Raw genomic sequence first — 21,085 nt, forward strand, 5'->3', positions numbered from 1 at the left:
TCCATTGCAGAAAGAAACTGTCCTGATTTAGGACGGATGCAGCAAGCTTTGGGATGCATGCCTTCATGCTCCCGAAGTTAGCTATCCTGAACTTAAAATACTACTTCATCCTAGGCGCTCGCTTAAGCACGCCTAGGTGCTTGGTAGAGGAAACATGCCTAATTTTATCCTTGTTGGTTATTATGCGGCATGCGAGTACTCTGGTGGCGGTGGAAACATTGGGAAATTTGTTATGCTTGTTACTTTGACTGTAGTGCTGTCGCTTCATGGGTTTAAAATACTACTATGACATTTGACTGTACTAGTTTTGGTTCAGGGTTTCTCTAATGCTTGGTACTAGCTGGTTCTATGCTTGGTTGGTTGGTCCAAGGTCTAGACGACGCACTAACTTTACGGTTCTAGCTCTGCTCCCTTTCATATATCAGGTCAATGTTGTCCTTTTTAAATTCAGCCCATGTATATGCACAACGGTTTCTAATGATAGTTTTCCCTTCCTTGTCTATCCCCAGATCATCTCCTCACCTGCGGCTCTTGAAAGGAAGAGCACGAGGCACACAGCTGCACCGAGGTGTGGAGACGAGAGTAACCGCCTGGTATAGTCCCTCTTGCTTTACATGGCGTAATCTTATTTATCAGAGGTCTGTGTTAGCATGGGATAGGAGGAAAGAGCAAGTGCAAAAATATATGGGGCTACACATTCTAAATGGAACTGTAGAGAACCTGTCATGCTGCTTGCTGAAACATGTAGTTCTCAGTATTCAGTAATAACTTTATTGAACACTGGATCTTAATCTTATTTCCTAATATAATTGTCTGATATTTCTTTATGATGGTGCGATGGTACAAATGTGTTCTTTCCTTTTGTCGCCTTCTGAATAATACACTTTTTTCTATTTCATGTCTCTGAACTATGAGGTTATTATTTTTGCGTTCTGTTTTTGTCCTTTCAAGTCCCATTTCAGTAGCTTGCTTGTGAACATGTGCGCTCGTTACCTCTACTTTTGTCTGTATGCATGAAGGGGGCGGTTAGCGGTGGCGTAATGGAGCTGCACCTGTTGTGAGCTCTCTCTCTCTCTCTCTCTCTCTCTCTCTCCTTCGATTTCTTTTATACTACACGCGGCATTTCCTTACCGTTGATTAGAATTTTTTCATGTATCTATGACTTTGTCAATGTCTTCAGGTATAAGAATCATCCATTTGCCTCACGTGTTTTATTTTTGGAAAACAGATCACTGGATATTTGGATATTTCGCTCCTCTTGACATATAGAGTAGTTTGGAGCAGTATTGTACTTTACTTGACATGCATATCTGTATTTACTATATTTGATGTAGATTCCAACTCAATCCATATTGCTAGAGATGACCTTTTACATGCATTTACTGATATGAATATATGTCCTATAATTTTTTAACTGATTTTGTTTGCTATGTAGTATAATTCATTGATAATATTATATTAGTATACTGAAATAATAGTGCAGGGAGATTAAGAAAGTCTTAATTTGTACTTAATGCAAACCTTTGCCATGATTGTCCTTCATCTTGGTACTTACTTATTTAGCATGTTAATCAAGTGTTGTGGCTCTATTGTTGCTGTCCCAATGCATGTAATAAAGTGGTCAATGAGCAAACATTTAGCTTTCAACTATGCAGCAATGGAGTAGGACTTTCCTGTAGTTTTAGTTTTCATTCACTGCTTAGATTTGTTTCAGTATATGCTAGATTAATTATTGTCTTTGCTTATATTCCAGTGATATATGTTGTATACAAAAATAATATATTTTGGACTGCTTTTATGAAATTCTCATGGTGCATCTGCCTAAATTGGTTTCTTTTCCAGGTTATACTCTATTCAGGAGCCATTGTACATGCTTTGTGTTGGCTTTGGTGTTTCCAAATGAATGTTGTTGGAAGTCATGTAAAATTAATGGTACTGAATTGTCATATTAATAAGTATTGATGAACTGGGCTAGGTAATGAGAAGAAAACAAGTTGCTGATCTGTTTTTGCAAAACTGTAGTTATATAGCTTTTGTTCATAGATTTCAGTGCTGTAAATAAATACAACCTTTCAGCTCATATGCCGATTTGTAGGATTGTACAGGTCATTGTGTTCATGTTGATGAAATTGTGAACGGTTTTATTCTTATTTGCAGGCAACAATCACATGATTGAAAACTTGATTGGTTAATTAGGACATGGTTAATTATTTCTGCATCTTTCTTGAAAGATGTAATTTTTGCAGTGTTCAAAGGTACAATTTTCTATTCAATATTTACTTATTTCATAGACTATGTTATTTGAAATTTTCATGGTTTTGTGATTTGATTGTGAACGAGATTAATCTAACATATGTATCCTTTTAAGTTATGCTCATTCAAGTGATTCCTTGGTATTTTATTTGTCGTATCCCTATAACTGAATGTTTTCTTATGTAAGATCAGAGAAGTCGCCATTATTTTACACTACAGTGTTTCTCCATATTAATTGCAACTTACTTTCCCATTCTGTTTTGCTCGCCATTGTTGTATGCTTAGGACTTGTGAGCTCTCTGATTGGCGATTTATGAAATCCTCTAAAGATCAATATTACGAAGGCTTAATTAAAGAGATATCTTATATTTGTCTCTCCCTTAATTATCTTAATTCACGCTATTTGAAGGCTGAACTATATGTGCATTTTTTCTTGTTGGATGTTTCAGGGGTAGGATTTTGTACTAAGGAGGAAATAATACGAAGCATGTGTTTTAGTTTTGAAGAAAATATCAGAACTGAACTGCAACACGTTTAACAGGCGAGCCAAGTTTCTTTGATTAATTCTTTTTTATCTATTTGCAGGTGTTAGAAAAGAAAGTTCAAGTTTTAAGTGTCTGATTTTTGTAGCAGAGACTTTATGAGGCTAGAAGGTACGGTATGCATTTATCTTGCCCATTTATTTTTGCTTTCTCTGTGTTCCTGCGATGGGTCATGAGCTGAGAAAAAGATATTGAGTGAGCCCACTGTTATGTTTGATTCGGATGGTTTACATCCTTAGCTGAGGCATTACTACAGATGTATGAGGGCAAATGGGGTCACTTTCCAAGTGTCTTATGCTTATAGATTTTGGAATGGACCATCCTGATAAACAGAACTTTTCTCTGTTACTTTTGTGTAAACATGATTTAAGAGCATACATTTATCTATCTCCCAACCCCGTGACTCAAAATAAGCTGCAAGCCAGCAAGAATATGATTTATTGTATCTCCCTTCCTTGATTTTTTTCTTCTTTACCTATGATATTTCTTTCGCAGAACCTGCTTTTGTTCCTTTCTCTGGGTGTGGTTGGGGTCATTCTCTAGCCCTTCCTGTTTCTAATTCATGTTACATTTCAGCTCCTCTAGGATTATAGCCAACATGTAGCCACCAATGTACAGAATAGATGAAGATAAAAATTGTTTATGCTGCAAAGGTTTTAGTGGACATATAATCATGTATTTTATTCCTTGGCATTTTAGCTAATTAGTTATATACTTCCTATTCTGTACCTAGATTGCACATATAATTGATCTGCTGGTTGCCTCTTTTGTTTATTACCTAAATATAGCATCGAAAATGCATCCAATAAGTATATCAAGCGCCCTTTTCTGTTTATTTTGCTTTCTTTTACAGTATGAAATAAAGAGAGGAACCAGTATGTTGTGAGATCTTCAGCATAATTTTACACATCGGACATTTGATCAAAGACCAATTACTTGACTTGAGACATCTATGCTTGACAATACTTTTTAGTACCAGAAAGTAGTCCGTGCATAAACGAACAAGTTTTGTGCTTCTTCATAAGGATTCCGATTCCCTTGTAGAATTAGCAACTGAGTCAAGAAAGCCAGTGGTGAGCCTAGAATTTGAACAACGGGATTTTAATAAAAAAAATAAGGTAATTGACAGCTCAAATCTTAATTTTAGCTGGCTATGGCCTTGGTTGACATAATGAGCCGGGAGAATGAATAAGGGATGGACGCTCCCTTGATTCCAATGTTATGTTGTGTTATTTTCATATTTTTCATACATGCACACATTACATACTATATCAGGTAATACACAAACTGATTGGGTGAGGCGCATTATCTGCATGATTCCTCTTAAGAAGCTGAAGAGTTTGCCTTCTGGATTTACTTTGATGACAGTTGCATTTTTGGTGTAGAATTTATCAAGGTTATCACTGTGAAAACAACAGATACTACTTCAGAAAACCTGTATGTTCAGCAGAGCAACACCTTTGATGACCATGGAGTGTATACTTGGATTATTGAAGGCTTCACCACACCTCAGACCCCATGCAACTCTCCAACATTTGTAACTGATAAATTCTACACCAGAAGAGTTTGCCTTCTGGATACAAATGGTACGGTATCTGATTTTGAACTTGCAATATTTATCTGGTTGTTTTATCTTGCTTCCTTGTCTCCATTAACCTGTTTTGCATAGCACTGATATTGCAGCTATTGTGCTATGCATCCTTCTTGAACAAAATTGTTTTCTAGGAGTTGTCTTTAATGCTTTAATATAAGTCTACAATGCGATTTATAATGGACTAAATGGAACAGTGTCTGATCTTCAGGTATCTAAGTATCAAGACATCTAACATGGATGTGGATGGCAGCACGAATTTTCTCTCTCTGTTCCTGCATCTGTAAGATATGCTCCCCAGAAATCATGGAATACTGGTAGAAGTCAGCTTTTCTCTCATGGACCAAGCAAATGGCAACCACAGGGAGTTCAGAGGTTCACATTCAGTCTAAACTTCAGTGGCCGAGAACAGTTTGGATGGAGCAAACCTTACAGTTGTCATTTGACAGGAACTGGCAGGGCATGTGGATGGAGCAAACCTTCCAAGATGCTCGGTTTAGGTGCGACTCTCCACTGTTTCCTGCGGCCGCAGCACCGACGGCAAGCGGCTCTCCTCCTTGGAGCCTCAGGTGAGGCGACCCCGTGGCGAGCGGAGCAGCGACGGCGGGAGGGAGCTGCGGACAGCGCCACAGCGGCGGGGCGACGAGGGGCGGCAACAAAGCTACTTGATGCGGGGGACGGCCGGCGGGGGAACTCGCCTTTTCTGCTCCTGGAGGCTCCGCCTCTGCCCCGCATCCCCTGTTCCTGGAGGCCCCGACTCCTATGCTCCTGAGCGGTCGCGGACGGCTGGCGGGGATGCGTGCTCACCGTCGACGTCGAGGGCGCGAGCCCAGCTCCGGAGCGGGACGGGGACGGAGCTCCGGCGCGGGACGGGGACATCGGGATCTTGAATTTTTAATTGAGGACCACGTTTCAGAAGAACTGAATCTGCAAGGGGGTTTCCAGTTTTTAATTAAGGTGGTGCTCACCGTCCCCAGTTTCCAAAGCCATTAACAATACTATACCCACCAAGGGTGACACCTTGAGTCGCAGTTGAGAGACATCATTTGGGAGAAGTGACGGCGACATTCTCTCCGATAGCATGTCATAAACATCATTTTGATGCAGAAGTCAGACTATACAACCAACAACCTTTGAAATGCATATTAATTACATATTGTTTCACCTATCAAATAGGTTTTTATTCATTTGATGTTTTATTACTGTCGATATCTACAGATGCTTAATATAGCACTTCACAAACTGTTTACCGGGCCGTGAACCATGGCAAGCCCCAAAATATTGCTCTATTTCCTCTTTTCTTGATTGTATATAAGCGTTTGCTGTTTCATTCATGATTTTGTGTGCATTGTCCTAATTTCATCCTATCGAATTTGTTTTGTAAAATCTAAAATTCGTATTTTCATTTTCACCTGATTTTCATCAATTTTATACAAACCGTAAATCGGTGCAAATTCTACGGGGTCATGCGCCAATGCACAAGAAAAATACATATCATATACTCATCGTTTCCTAGAACGCTGGCCTGGCAAAGGACCTGCATAAAAAAGTAGTATTGTTGCTTGATTTTCTATACTAGAGAGTTTAATGTTCATTGTTTCCTAGAGCCACTGGCGTTCCCTCTAATATGGTTACGTGTTCAATGCTCATTTGTTACTAAATGTATGATCAACAGTTCAGCACTACCAATCTTCCCCAGATAAATTATTTACTTCATGATGTCCCTAAATCAGATTATCCGAGCCTATCCAAATATATAGTTTAGAAAATGAGTACGAGACTTGGAATACTTCTCTTCTTCCACTGCAGCTACAATTTATATGTACAAGTGATATTTACTAGCTGAATTTCTCATCACATGATCGATCCTCACATGTCAAATACAATTTCTATTATTTTTCCATACAAGTAGTAGACTGAAATTTGACGAGTCTTGCTCGAAGCATTTGCTGCTGTATGGTTTTTTTATATGGTTTAAGTTAAACGATGTGATAGTTTACAAACAGTTGGTGAGCACTGCTGGTTGTTAAGATTATTTGAGAGTTGGAGGATATGCTTCTTCAGGTAACCTAATTGTTTTAGTTTGGTTGTCGATCCAGCTTCAGCAATGCTTGTTCATTATTCAGATCCAGCTTGGCTCTCGACAGAAAAAAACAGATTAAGGATGTTGTTTCTCTTTCCATGTGTAGCAATAATGCATTAGAGCAAAACGATTTGCGCACTTTGCTAAATAAAGCAAATTTAATGAGAAGTTTGGGCACTCGCTGAAACACTGATCAAATTTGAAAAATCATTAAGAATCTGGAAAACTGCTCTAATATTGCTTTAGTTTTGAGAAGAAATAAATGTTGATATGTGCTGCTACTTTGCTAAAATATAATGATATGAACTTACTTATTGTGTTTAGACATCCACGCGATATGTTGATGATTTAGTTTTATACCATATGGTGCTTACCAATGTGGTTTCGGTAAAGCCTGCCAAGTTGTAGTAATTGTGAAATATTTAATATCAATGGACAATAGCATAAAATGGGAAAACAAAATCTCATGGCAAAGATGGAAGGCGAATCTAATAGAACCGTGGATACTCTCCGCATTAACTTTGAATGACCAATACATGAAAGGTCGTCTTACAACTATTTTGGTATGAAACATCCTGTATAATTCTGTAAAATTTAGAGGAACAAGAAATAAACGTCATATTTGATGCGTATATAGCAACTCAAGACATGAACCATCACCAAAAATATATATTTAAGCACCAAAATAAATTATTTATTAAATTACCGTTCTATATGTCAGCATTCATTGACATATTAATACGCTTTCGTTTGCACTTGCGCGATAGCGCAACAGGTCATCTAGTCAGGACTAAAGGGTCCTCCATGTGGTGCAGCCAGGGGGCACGGGGTGGAAGGGGCTTTAGTCCCGGTTCGTCAGACGAACCTTGACTAAAGGGTCTTTTCCGTGGCAGAAAAAATGGATGTTTATCTGCCGCGGCAGAGGTTTAGGGTGGAGCAGCGTTTCTCTGCCGCGGCATAAAAAATGGTTGTTTCTCTGTCGCGACAGAGTTTCAGGGTTTTATGTTAATCATTCAAATCTGCATGCATACATCATTCAAGAAATCATCACATCGTCATGAATATATAGACATCATCATGAAATACAATACACGTAATGCATATTTATAATATAAAGCAGATCCTCTTTACCATCTCTATTTTCTATCTCTAATGTTATATATTAACTTCTGATGGGATCCTCTTTACCATCAGCGGGGTGTCTCAACATCGCGTCTTTCTTACGATCTTCTTTGTTCCATCGCAACAACCTGGAGTGTTTTTTATTATTTCCGAACGAACGTTTCAGCCGTGATATTACAGGAGCATACCACATAACCTTGGAAGGAACCGTCTTCCTTAGGCGCTCGCCCTCAACATCACCCGGATCATCTCGTCTGATCTTATACCGCAATTCAGTGCACACCGGTCATGCATCTAAATTCTCGTACTCACTGCGGCAGAGGATGCAGTCATTAATGCATGCATGTATCTTCTGCACGTCTAGTCCTAGAGGGCAGACAATCTTCTTCGCTTTGTACGTACTGGCGTACAATTCGTTACTCCTTCGAAGCTGTTTCTTAATTATTTTCAGCAACTTTTCAAATCCCAAGTCAGTCATGATACGTCTCCGACGTATCGATAATTTCTTATGTTCCATGCCACATTATTGATGTTATCTACATGTTTTATGCACACTTTATGTCATATTCGTGCATTTTCTGGAACTAACCTATTAACAAGATGCCGAAGTGCCGATTCTTTGTTTTTCTGCTGTTTTTGGTTTCAGAAATCCTAGTAAGGAAATATTCTCGGAATTGGACGAAATCAAAGCCCAGGGGCCTATTTTCTCACGAAGCTTCCAGAAGTCCGAAGGAGAGACGAAGAGGGGCCACGGAGGGGCCACACCCTAGGGCGGCGCGGCCCCCCCTTGGCCGCGCGGCCCTGTGGTGTGGGGCCCCCGTGCCGCCTCTTGACCTGCCCTTCCGCCTATAAAAAGTCTCCGTGACGAAACCCCCAGTACCGAGAACCACGATACGAAAAACCTTCCAGAGACGCCGCCAACGCCGATCCCATCTCGGGGGATCCAGGAGATCGCCTCCGGCACCCTGCCGGAGAGGGGAATCATCTCCCGGAGGACTCTACGCCGCCATGGTCGCCTCCGGTGTGATGTGTGAGTAGTCTACCCCTGGACTATGGGTCCATAGCAGTAGCTAGATGGTTGTCTTCTCCCCATTGTGCTATCATTGTCGGATCTTGTGAGCTGCCTAACATGATCAAGATCGTCTATCTGTAATTCTATATGTTGCGTTTGTTGGGATCCGATGAATAGAGAATACTTGTTATGTTGATTATCAAAGTTATGTCTATGTGTTGTTTATGATCTTGCATGCTTTCCGTTACTAGTAGATGCTCTGGCCAAGTAGATGCTTGTAACTCCAAGAGGGAGTATTTATGCTCGATAGTGGGTTCATGCCTGCATTGACACCTGGGACAGTGACAGAAAGTTCTAAGGTTGTGTTGTGCTGTTGCCACTAGGGATAAAATATTAGTGCTATGTTCAAGGATGTAGTCACTAGTTACATTACGCGCCATACTTAATGCAATTGTCTGTTGTTAGCAACTTAATACTGGAGGGGGTTCGGATGATAACCTGAAGGTGGACTTTTTAGGCATAGATGCAGTTGGATGACGGTCTATGTACTTTGTCGTAATGCCCAATTAAATCTCACTATACTCTTCATGATATGTATGTGCATGGTCATGCCCTCTTTATTTGTCAATTGCCCAACTGTAATTTGTTCACCCAACATCTTTGTTCGTCTTATGGGAGAGACACCTCTAGTGAACCTGTGGACCCCGGTCCAATTCTCTTTCTTGAAATACAATCTCTTGCACATCTTGTTCTACTGTTTTCTGCAAACAATCATCTTCCACACAATACGGTTAACTCTTTGTTACAGCAAGCCGGTGAGATTGACAACCTCACTGTTTCGTTGGGGCAAAGTACTTTGCTTGTATTGTGCAGGTTCCACGTTGGCGCCGGAATCCCTGGTGTTGCGCCGCACTACATCCCGCCGCCATCAACCTTCAACGTGCTTCTTGGCTCCTCCTGGTTCGATAAACCTTGGTTTCTTTCTGAGGGAAAACTTGCTGCTGTGCGCATCATACCTTCCTCTTGGGGTTGCCCAACGAACGTGTGAAATACACGCCATCAAGCATATTTTCTGGCGCCGTTGCCGGGGAGATCAAGACACGCTGCAAGGGGAGTCTCCACTTCTCAATCTCTTTACTTTCTTTTTGTCTTGCTTAGTTTTATTTACTACTTTGTTTGCTGCACTAAATCAAAATACAAAAAAAATTAGTTGCTAGTTTTACTTTACTTGTTATCTTGTTTGCTATATCAAAAACACAAAAAAATTAGTTTACTTGCATTTACTTTATCTAGTTTGCTTTATTTACTACTACTAAAATGAGTAATCCTGAAGTTGAAGTTCGCACGTTTAAGCAACGAGGGGGAGAATGTTTGAGAGATGCTTGGTATAGAATTAGTGATGCTCATAATAGATGCACTAAGAAACACTCCACCATTATTTTACTCAGGAATTTTTATGTTGGTATCTCTAGCTGGAATAGATATGTTCTTGATAGTCTCGCAAAAGGTGACTTCCTAAGTACTCCTGCATTAGAAGCTAGTTGCATTATTGAGAGCTTATTTGGAATACCCCCTGTTGATAAAGTTAAAACTGAAATCTCTCTTGAAGATGTTATGAAAAAATTGGAAACCATAGAGAAAAATTTTCCAAGTATTGAAGCTAAATTGGAAATATTACTTGATAAAACTGATGAACTTGATAAATCCTTAGGAGGAATTGATGAAAGAATTAGTGACCTAGGAACTAATGCTGTCCATGATGATCAAATCAATAGGATTGATGAACTTGAAAAAGCTATGGGAACCTTGGGTTCAACATTTTCTTCTCTTAAATATAAGGAGAAAGCTTATGTGGGTAAGGAGCAAAAGTTTATGTATGTCTCTAAAGTGCCTAGACCAAAGAAGTATTATTATAGGCCTAAAATTGACAAAGCCCTTAGCACCACTATGGATGGGGGAGCTAATGATAACGATGCACCATCTCTTGATAATACTTGATACACACTTTCTGCGCCTAGCTGAAAGGCGTTAAAGAAAAGCGCTTATGGGAGACAACCCATGTTTTTACCTACAGTACTTTGTTTTTATTTTGTGTCTTGGAAGTTGTTTACTACTGTAGCAACCTCTCCTTATCTTAGTTTTGTGTTTTGTTGTGCCAAGTTAAGCCGTTGATAGAAAAGTAAGTACTAGATTTGGATTACTGCACAGTTCCAGATTTCTTTGCTGTCACGAATCTGGGTCCACCTCCCTGTAGGTAGCTCAGAAAATTAAGCCAATTTACGTGTGTGATCCTCAGATATGTACGCAACTTTCATTCAATTTGAGCATTTTCGTTTGAGCAAGTCTGGTGCCATTTTAAAATTCGTCAATACGAACTGTTCTGTTTTGACAGATTCTGCCTTTTATTTCGCATTGCCTCTTTCGCTATGTTGGATGAATTTCTTTGATCCATTAATGTCCAGTAGCATTATGCAATGTCCAGAAGTGTTAAGAATGATTGTGTCACCTCTGAATATGTCAATTTATAATGTGCACTAACCCTCTAATGAGTTGTTTCGAGTTTGGTGTGGAGGAAGTTTTCAAGGATCAAGAGAGGAGTATGATGCAACATGATCAAGGAGAGTGAAAGCTCTAAGCTTGGGGATGCACCCGGTGGTTCACCCCTGCATATATCAAGAAGACTCAAGCGTCTAAGCTTGGGGATGCCCAAGGCATCCCCTTCTTCATCGACAACATTATCAGGTTCCTCCCCTGAAACTATATTTTTATTCCATCACATCTTATGTGCTTTTTCTTGGAGCGTCGGTTTGTTTTTGTTTTTTGTTTTGTTTGAATAAAATGGATCCTAGCATTCACTTTATGGGAGAGAGACACGCTCCGCTGTAGCATATGGACAAGTATGTCCTTGGTTTCTACTCATAGTATTCATGGCGAAGTTTCTCCTTCGTTAAATTGTTATATGGTTGGAATTGGAAAATGATACATGTAGTAATTGCTATAAATGTCTTGGGTAATGTGATACTTGGCAATTGTTGTGCTCATGATTAAGCTCTTGCATCATATGCTTTGCACCCATTAATGAAGAAATACATAGAGCATGCTAAAATTTGGTTTGCATATTTGGCTTCTCTAAGGTCTAGATAATTTCTAGTATTGAGTTTGAACAACAAGGAAGACGGTGTAGAGTCTTATAATGTTTTCAATATGTCTTTTATGTGAGTTTTGCTGCACCGGTTCATCCTTGTGTTTGTTTCAAATAAGCCTTGCTAGCCTAAACCTTGTATCGAGAGGGAATACTTCTCATGCATCCAAAATACTTGAGCCAACCACTATGCCATTTGTGTCCACCATACCTACCTATACTACATGGTATTTTCCGCCATTCCAAAGTAAATTGCTTGAGTGCTACCTTTAAAATTCCATCATTCACCTATGCAATATATAGCTCATGGGACAAATAGCTTAAAAACTATTGTGGTATTGAATATGTCATTATGCACTTTATCTCTTATTAAGTTGCTTGTTGTGCGATAACCATGTTTACTGGGGACGCCATCAACTTTTCGTTGTTGAATTTCATGTGAGTTGCTATGCATGTTCGTCTTGTCTGAAGTAAGAGAGATCTACCACCATATGGTTAAGCATGCATATGTTAGAGAAGAACATTGGGCCGCTAACCGAAGCCATGTTCCATGGTGGAAGTTTCAGTTTTGGACAACAATCCTCAAATCTCAAATGAGAAAATTATTAGTTGTTGTTATATGCTTATGCATAAAAGAGGAGTCCATTATCTGTTGTCTATGTTGTCCCGGTATGGATGTCTAAGTTGAAGAATAATCAATAGCGAGAAATCCAATGCGAGCTTTCTCCTTAGACCTTTGTACAGGTGACATAGAGGTACCCCCTTTGTGACACTTGGTAAAAACAATGCATTGTGATGATCCGGTAGTCCAAGCTAATTAGGACAAGGTGCGGGCACTATTAGTACGCTATGCATGAGGCTTGCAACTTATTAGATATAATTTACATGATGCATATGCTTTATTACTACCGTTGACAAAATTGTTTCATGTTTTCAAAATCAAAGCTCTAGCACAAATATAGCAATCGATGCTTTTCCTCTATGGAGGACCATTCCTTTACTTTCAATGTTGAGTCAGTTCACCTATTTCTCTCCACCTCAAGAAGCAAACACTTGTGTGAACTATGCATTGATTCCTACATACTTGCTTATTGCACTTATTATATTACTCTATGTTGACAATATCCATGAGATATACATGTTACAAGTTGAAAGCAACCGCTGAAACTTAATCTTCTTTTGTGTTGCTTCAATATCTCTACTTTGAATTATTGCTTTATGAGTTAACTCTTATGCAAGACTTATTGATGCTTGTCTTGAAGTGCTATTCATGAAAAGTCTTTGCTATATGATTCACTTGTTTACTCATGTCATATACATTGTTTCGATCGCTGCATTCACTACATATGCTTTACAAATAGTATGATCAAGATTATGATGGCATGTCACTCCAGTAAATTATACGTGTTATCGTTTTACCTGCTCGGGACGAGCAGAACTAAGCTTGGGGATGCTGATACGTCTCCGACGTATCGATAATTTCTTATGTTCCATGCCACATTATTGATGTTATCTACATGTTTTATGCACACTTTATGTCATATTCGTGCATTTTTACGGAACTAACCTATTAACAAGATGCCGAAGTGCCGATTCTTTGTTTCTGCTGTTTTTGGTTTCAGAAATCCTAGTAAGGAAATATTCTCGGAATTGGACGAAATCAAAGCCCAGGGGCCTATTTTCTCACGAAGCTTCCGTAAGTCCGAAGGAGAGACGAAGAGGGGCCACGGAGGGGCCACACCCTAGGCGGCGCGGCCCCCTTGGCCGCGCGGCCCGTGGTGTGGGGCCCCGTGCCGCCTCGCCCTTCCGCCTATAAAAAGTCTCCGTGACGAAACCCCCGCATGCGAGAACCACGATACGAAAAACCTTCCAGACGCCGCCAACGCCGATCCCATCTCGGGGGATCCAGGAGATCGCCTCCCGCACTCGCCGAGAGGGGAATCATCTCCGGAGGACTCTACGCCGCCATGGTCGCCTCCGGTGTGATGTGTGAGTAGTCTACCCCTGGACTATGGGTCCATAGCAGTAGCTAGATGGTTGTCTTCTCCCCATTGTGCTATCATTGTCGGATCTTGTGAGCTGCCTAACATGATCAAGATCGTCTATCTGTAATTCTATATGTTGCGTTTGTTGGGATCCGATGAATAGAGAATACTTGTTATGTTGATTATCAAAGTTATGTCTATGTGTTGTTTATGATCTTGCATGCTTTCCGTTACTAGTAGATGCTCTGGCCAAGTAGATGCTTGTAACTCCAAGAGGGAGTATTTATGCTCGATAGTGGGTTCATGCCTGCATTGACACCTGGGACAAAGGATGAGAAAGTTCTAAGGTTGTGTTGTCTTGTTGCCACTAGGGATAAAACATTAGTGCTATGTTCAAGGATGTAGTCACTAGTTACATTACGCGCCATACTTAATGCAATTGTCTGTTGTTAGCAACTTAATACTGGAGGGGGTTCGGATGATAACCTGAAGGTGGACTTTTTAGGCATAGATGCAGTTGGATGACGGTCTATGTACTTTGTCGTAATGCCCAATTAAATCTCACTATACTCTTCATGATATGTATGTGCATGGTCATGCCCTCTTTATTTGTCAATTGCCCAACTGTAATTTGTTCACCCAACATGCTGTTCGTCTTATGGGAGAGACACCTCTAGTGAACTGTGGACCCCGGTCCAATTCTCTTTACTGAAATACAATCTCTTGCACATCTTTGTTCTCTTGTTTTCTGCAAACAATCATCTTCCACACAATACGGTTAACTCTTTGTTACAGCAAGCCGGTGAGATTGACAACCTCACTGTTTCGTTGGGGCAAAGTACTTTGCTTGTGTTGTGCAGGTTCCACGTTGGCGCCGGAATCCCTGGTGTTGCGCCGCACTACATCCCGCCGCCATCAACCTTCAACGTGCTTCTTGGCTCCTCCTGGTTCGATAAACCTTGGTTTCTTTCTGAGGGAAAACTTGCTGCTGTGCGCATCATACCTTCCTCTTGGGGTTGCCCAACGAACGTGTGAAATACACGCCATCAAGTCACAACGTTCTCTATCATCCATTACAACAATTCCAGTGTGCTACATAGTTTTTTCTAGCTATTTTCGCAAGTTGGGTACAACAATTTGTTGTGATCTTCTAACATCTGATCGAACTTCAACCTTTCCTTTTCAGTTTCACAGTCTTTGCATCACCAATGGGCCAATGGCCCGACCAAGATAGCAGGCTCATCTCTGATGCCTCTTGATCTTCTGCTTCCCCCGTTGCAGTATCACCGTATTCAGAAAACATGGAATAGTTGTCATCATCCTCTTCTTCTTCATTGTCTTCCATCATGACCTCTTTTTCTCCGTGCTTGGTCCAACAATTGTAGTTGGGCATGAAACCAGACCGCATCAGATGGGTGTGAAGGGTTTTCTATGAAGAGTAATTTATGTTATTCTGCCAGTTAACACATGGACGATATATAAAACCATCCCTTTTGTTTTCCTCGGGCACACCGATAAAACAATTCAGGCCTGCGGTGAACTCGTGATGGCGTCGATCACTGTACATCAATTGTCCGATTCATCTGCATGGTATAATTAAGCTTATAAAAAATCATTACAAAACATCATGAATAGTGAAGCGATGTATATATACACACATGCATTTTATCAATAACGGATGAAAAGATAAAGTTGTTAACCTCGAGAAGGGAAAAGAGAGGAGAAAGCTTAAGTGTGGCTTGTTTTGTGAGAACTCAAGTGGCAAATGCTCTTAGGCACTTCATCGAGCATCTCTTGTGCATAAGAAGGGAGAGCAAAGCAACATACATCTATTGTGCTAAGAAGTGGAAAAAGCTAAGTGCGGCTCACACTTGGGCATGGCAGGTATATATATAGATATACCAACCGGGACTAAAGGTGCTCGTGCCGTGGCGCGCCCTACTGAAAGACCTTTAACCCCGGTTTGTATTACCAACGGGACTAAAAGCACCTAACGAGCAGGGACTAGAGGATGGCGTCACCCCACGCCGTATGAACCAGGTCCAATGCGGCACATTAGTTCCGATTCATTTTTAAATCGGGATTAAAGCTCCTAGAGGCTTTGGACGAAATCCTTGTTTTCTACTAGTGGTGGGAAGCCTATGCCCCCTTGTCTTTACACAAGCTAAGGGCATATGCAATGGTGATGACTAGGTTGTCTATAAGTGGTGGTTACATGTGATTTTAGTGATGCGAAGAAAAAGAATGAGGAGAGAGAATAAGGTTGTTTGTAAAGTTGCAGATAGACTACGATTTTGTTATTGTATGGAGGGTGTCTGAATTTATACTCACATATGGTTATAGCTAAAAATAGACAACTTAAAACAGACTATTGTACACATTATCTGTACTATTATCTATACATGACATGTAGAAGTACTACAAACACCGTCTATCTAAACTAATGTATATGCACTAATGCTTAATGGCCAACACTGAGCACTATCAGCTTGCTGTATATCGACGCAGAGAAGATCTGGAGGCGATTTGGACCCGCGAGTCACGAGCACTCGTCAATAGTAGTTGGGTCTCGACTGTTCATGGCGTGATCTAAGTGCTATCCGGTGACCACACGGGCCAGCGCAACAGTAGCGCCACCTGCGATAGCATACACATGCTATGCCGTAGGTCACTCGGCGGGCTACAGTATTACAGACTTCACTAAATATTTTTATATGTGTCCACACAAAAAAATACTCCAATTTCTGCAAGGATAAATGTACTGCAACGGGAATGTCTGGTACTAGAGCCAACGGGTGATTAAATACATTTCTTCTGGTGTGCAAGACCACAAATAAAAATTGATGCCAGTCGTTTCTCTCAAATTCGCTCCATCTGTTGCACATGATGGTACTCCTAATCGATAGGTCTCAACACTCCTTCTGTGCCTAACAAGTTGAAATTTTCCTTCTTAAAAGATCCAGCAATTGCTGCCTTCATGACTGAACAAGAGCCGGGGAAAATGAGAGAAAACAAAAGGTTATATTTTTCTTTGGTTCACTCAAAAGCTCTACTTCCTTGACTATCCAAACCTTCACTGCTCTAACGTCCTAGCAGTACCATCCTTCCTGTGAATCTACTCCTTGAGAATTAGACTACACCTCGAACTAACTCCATCACAAGTTCTCAAGACAGAAACATGAGGATGCTTAGGTGTTAAACCTTGCCAACAAAGCCTTGATTGGCAAATACAAGTTCAAGCCAGCCCCGGAAGTGACATGAGGTGTGTTAGTCTCACCATTCATGACTGGAGTGGCCATGGCCAAACCATCGTTGCGGCCACCAGAGTCACCGAGAAGTCCCACCGCTGGATCTACCACTTCTCTCGCCACTTCGTACTTCAGCCCCTTCCTGTCGTCCAAAGCATCAATGGAGATAGTTGAGCCCGCACCGGCCTCCCCTCTGACCAGCATCTCCGAGATCGCCGTCACCACATTCTCCTGCACCCACCTCCTTATAGGCCTTGCACCGTACATCTGCGATGTATGAAATCAATCATGGTTACTAAAACATACCAACTGGTTGCCTGGTAATCTGAAAAATAGGACGTACTGGATTGTATGATTCCGACAAAATGACATCCAATGCGGCGTCGCTTGCAGATAGAGAGATGCCCTTGGCAGCTACCCTGGCGATGATGCTGTTCATTTGGATTGCCACGATCTCTTTTAGCCTGTCTCGCGAAAGCGGGTCAAATACAATGATCGCACTCAGTCTGTTGAGAAGCTCGGGCTTGAAGTGTTTCCGAACCTGCATGAGCAAATATATGTACAAGTAACAACCAGCTAACAGATAACTTCTGCATGCAGCCTTTATATGAACGGTTTTGGATTTTAAAAGCAAACCTGATTCATAAGAAGGTCCCTTGCTGTTTCCATTGTGCTTTCTCCGGACAGTCCTGCTAGTAGGTGCTCTGACCCCAGATTTGAGGTCATGATGATAATGGTATTCTTGAAATCTACTAACCGGCCTTTGCCATCGGTCAACATACCATCATCAAGGAGCTGAAGAAAAACATTCAACACCGAGGGATCTGCCTTCTCCACCTCATCGAAAAGGATGACACTATATGGGCGCCTTCGCACCTTCTCAGTCAGTTGCCCACCATCTTGATGGTCAGAGGAGCTTCAACATGTTCCAATACAAAAGAAACATTAACATCAGACATACTAAGTAATGATATGACAATGCAGTAGCGTCGAAATAGAGAAGACATACCCTGGAGGTGCTCCAATGAGACGCCAGACAGATCCAGCCCCAACATATTCAGACATGTCAATGCGAACCAACATCTTCTCGCTGTCAAATAGCTGTTCGGCAAGAGCTTTTGCAAGCTCTGTCTTTCCAACACCAGTAGAGCCCAAAAAGAGGAATGAGCCTATTGGTTGGCCAGGCTGATCAAGGCCAGTCCTAGAACGCAACACTGCACGCGCGACCTTATTAACGGCTTCATGCTGGCCAACAACTCGCCCATGCAATCTGCTTGCTAGGTGGATCAACTTATCCTTCTCCTCTTGATCAAGCGTGGCGACAGGAATTCCAGTCCATCGGCTAACAACCTTCAAAGGACAACATTGTTACATGCGTGACAATCAAATCACATTGACTGAACAATAGACATAAACATCAAATGTAGAGAATGCATACTTGTGCGACTTCATCAGGGCCAACATTTGCTTCCTTCACTGCATTTGGAGAGGTAGTTAGCACAGTGTTTACTTGCTTTTCTTGTATGCCAATTTGCATCATCCTTTTGGCTGCGGTGGCACATGCTTCATCGATCAGATCAATTGCCTTATCAGGAAATTGACGACCTACAGTACAGACATCAATAATATTCATCAACTTTCTCCAACATACATATATTCTTGCTACTTATCATTGCAAATCAGTACTAGAAAAGAAACACTCAGGGCAGGTTTCTCAAATAAGTTATACACACGGCATTGTCATGATTTTCTTTTCAATCCATAAACACGATTTATAATTGTTTTCAAACTAAGGTGTACAATGCAACAAGAGTACTCTATGGCTCATATAACATAATATGAAAACTATTTCAACTTAATGCATCTAATGCAAAATGGATACTCTACATCGCAACCTTTACGCATATAGTATGAATTAACCAGTGAGCCTTAAGAAGGATAGGCATCTGACCATAACTTATTGAGATCAACATACTCGATTTTCTTCACTTACTTCTAAAGTGAATACGTGTATGTGCAGCTACTAATGGCATCTCAACAAGATGAGCAAAATGAATTCCTCACCTGTGATATATCGGGCAGCAAGCTGTGCGGTAGCAACAAGAGCAGCATCCTGGATTTGCAAGCCATGGTGCTTCTCATACCTTTCCTTTAGCCCTCGCAGAATGGCAATTGTGGCCTGCGTGGTCGGCTCCTCGACATGCACCTTTTGGAATCGCCGCTCCAACGCGGCATCCTTCTCAATGTACTTACTGTACTCATCCAAAGTTGTGGCGCCCACGCAGCGGATACGACCACGGGCCAACGCCGGCTTCAGCATGTTGGCAGCATCGGTGCTACTCTGGTGGACCAGGCTGCCACCTGAGCCAAGAAGCATGTGCATCTCGTCGATGAAGAGAATGACCTTGCCATCCGCATACTCGGCCTGCCTTATCACGTTCTTCATGCGCTCCTCGAACATGCCGCGGTACTGAGTCCCGGCCACCATGGCCCCCAGGTCCACCTCCACGACGCGTGCCCCAGCGAGTGCGGAAGGGACCGTCCCGGCGGCGATACGCTGGGCGAGACCCTCGGCAATGGCCGTCTTGCCGACCCCTGCCGCACCGACGAGCGCGGCGCAGTTCTTGGTCCGGCGGCAGAGGATGCAGATGACGCGGTCGATCTCGTCGTCGCGACCAATCACCGGGTCGGCCTTGCCGGCCGAGGCCGTCAGGTCCCGGCCATACTTGCCGAGAGACGTGCTGTACAGGTAGTACCTCCACGCTGCCCAGCACAAAGCGACCGCTGCTCCGGTACAGGCCACGGTGGCGAGGTCATCCAGCAACCTGTTTGGTTCTTGGTAAGAACTTGAGACGTAGGCCCGCAACGCTGGGTCGTAGACCCGGCGAGTTGCAGTTTCCGTAATCCCTCCTCCCACGACCCCATCAAGCCATGTGCTGAAGGTCATCGCTGCTGGTTCCTGCTAGGTCCCCGCCGACGCCGTCGACTTCCCTGCGAGCGAAAAAGCTCAGATTTTTTGTGACTTTTAACTTGGAGGTAGTAGAATTTCAAGATGAAAGGGGGTGAACGTTTAATTTTGAGAGAAATACGGATGGACGACGCAAGGATTCGATTGTTCAAACCACGAATCGACATTAAAAGTGGGTACTACTTTTCAGTTGTAGTATAACATGATAATGGGAAGACTGGCAAATTGGGTGGGGGGGTCGACATTGGGGAACAGAAGTAGAAGGAAACATAAGAGACGAGGGATTACCCGAGGCTTGGCCGTAACTGCTCCAGTTGCCCGCCGCCGCCTGCTCGCGGCGTCCCTGCGCAGCTTGCACCGGTCCGCCGATTGCAGCCGCCGTGGAGCGAGCGAGCCCTAGACTGGTCTCGGTCGATGGAGCCCCAGTCTGGTGCAGCCGTGCAGGACTTCTTTTGGACCGTGTCAAGCCGCACTTCAGGTTTGAGCCCAACTGGCAGACACAAAATTTTGGCTCGACCAGCTATTTGGGCCGAGTTTCGGCTTGACTTAGAGAGTTGTTAGGATAACGCGCGCAAAGCATACTTGAGCGGGGCACGCTAGAAACTGCCAAATCAACAGTTTCTTCGTACCTAATGGAGTGCAAAAAAAAAAAAAAAAAAAAAAAAAAACAACGCAGTTGCACATTCGTGAAAGGGCGGAAACCGCCACGTCTCTTTGGGAATACGCGCATAACTCCCTTCAACGCTCATTATCATTGTCACTTTCCCTGTCACTCACCTTATAGTACCTTGTTCTATGGGCAAGCACATTGCCAGTACATTTTGCTTTGTACTATAGAATCTCTTTACTCTCCGCGTGCACAATTTCTTATCGATGTGCATCATTTTGCCACTGTATTGCATGAGCCAATGATTAAGATGTGGTGCATTTTAGTTGAAGGGTGGTGTGATTGGTCCACAAGCTAAGTACAAACAATTTGCTTGTGCAGTTCCTCAAGTTCTTATTCTTCCTCTTTAATTTCTCCTTACCATTTGCTGTTTTCGCGGGATTTTAGTGTGAAGGATTTGGATATCACTGATGTTCTTGCTTTTGCATCCTTTCATAAGTATTGAGCTCTTTATGAAGATTCGTTCGAGTGA

At 42.0% G+C, this 21,085-nt stretch overlaps 1 protein-coding gene across 1 annotated transcript; it reads right to left on the reverse strand.

Annotated features, from left to right (window-relative positions):
• Positions 1-16,732: 16,732 nt before the first annotated feature.
• LOC127318635 (chaperone protein ClpB1) lies at positions 16,733-20,353 on the reverse strand. The gene is made up of 7 exons (XM_051349122.2): positions 20,235-20,353; positions 19,043-19,969; positions 18,417-18,583; positions 17,988-18,328; positions 17,615-17,894; positions 17,322-17,519; positions 16,733-17,245 (listed from the first exon to the last, which is right to left on the reverse strand). The coding sequence occupies exons 2-7, from the start codon at positions 19,923-19,925 to the stop codon at positions 16,919-16,921; spliced, it is 2,196 nt and encodes a 731-aa protein (XP_051205082.1). The 5' UTR covers positions 19,926-19,969; positions 20,235-20,353; the 3' UTR covers positions 16,733-16,918.
• Between the last annotated feature and the right edge of the window lie 732 nt (positions 20,354-21,085).

This window comes from Lolium perenne, chromosome 1 (genome assembly GCF_019359855.2).
Source record: "Lolium perenne isolate Kyuss_39 chromosome 1, Kyuss_2.0, whole genome shotgun sequence".
NCBI classification, from domain to species: domain Eukaryota; kingdom Viridiplantae; phylum Streptophyta; class Magnoliopsida; order Poales; family Poaceae; genus Lolium; species Lolium perenne.

Coding starts and splice junctions, on each gene's coding strand:
- LOC127318635 (XM_051349122.2), bottom strand. CDS start 19,925: ATGACCTTCAGCACATGGCTTGATGGGGTCGTGGGAGGAGGGATTACG. Junction 17,895..17,987: donor CTCATTGGAGCACCTCCAGG/GTATGTCTTCTC, acceptor AACATGTTGAAG/CTCCTCTGACCATCAAGATG. Junction 17,246..17,321: donor TGTCGGAATCATACAATCCA/GTACGTCCTATT, acceptor CATACATCGCAG/ATGTACGGTGCAAGGCCTAT.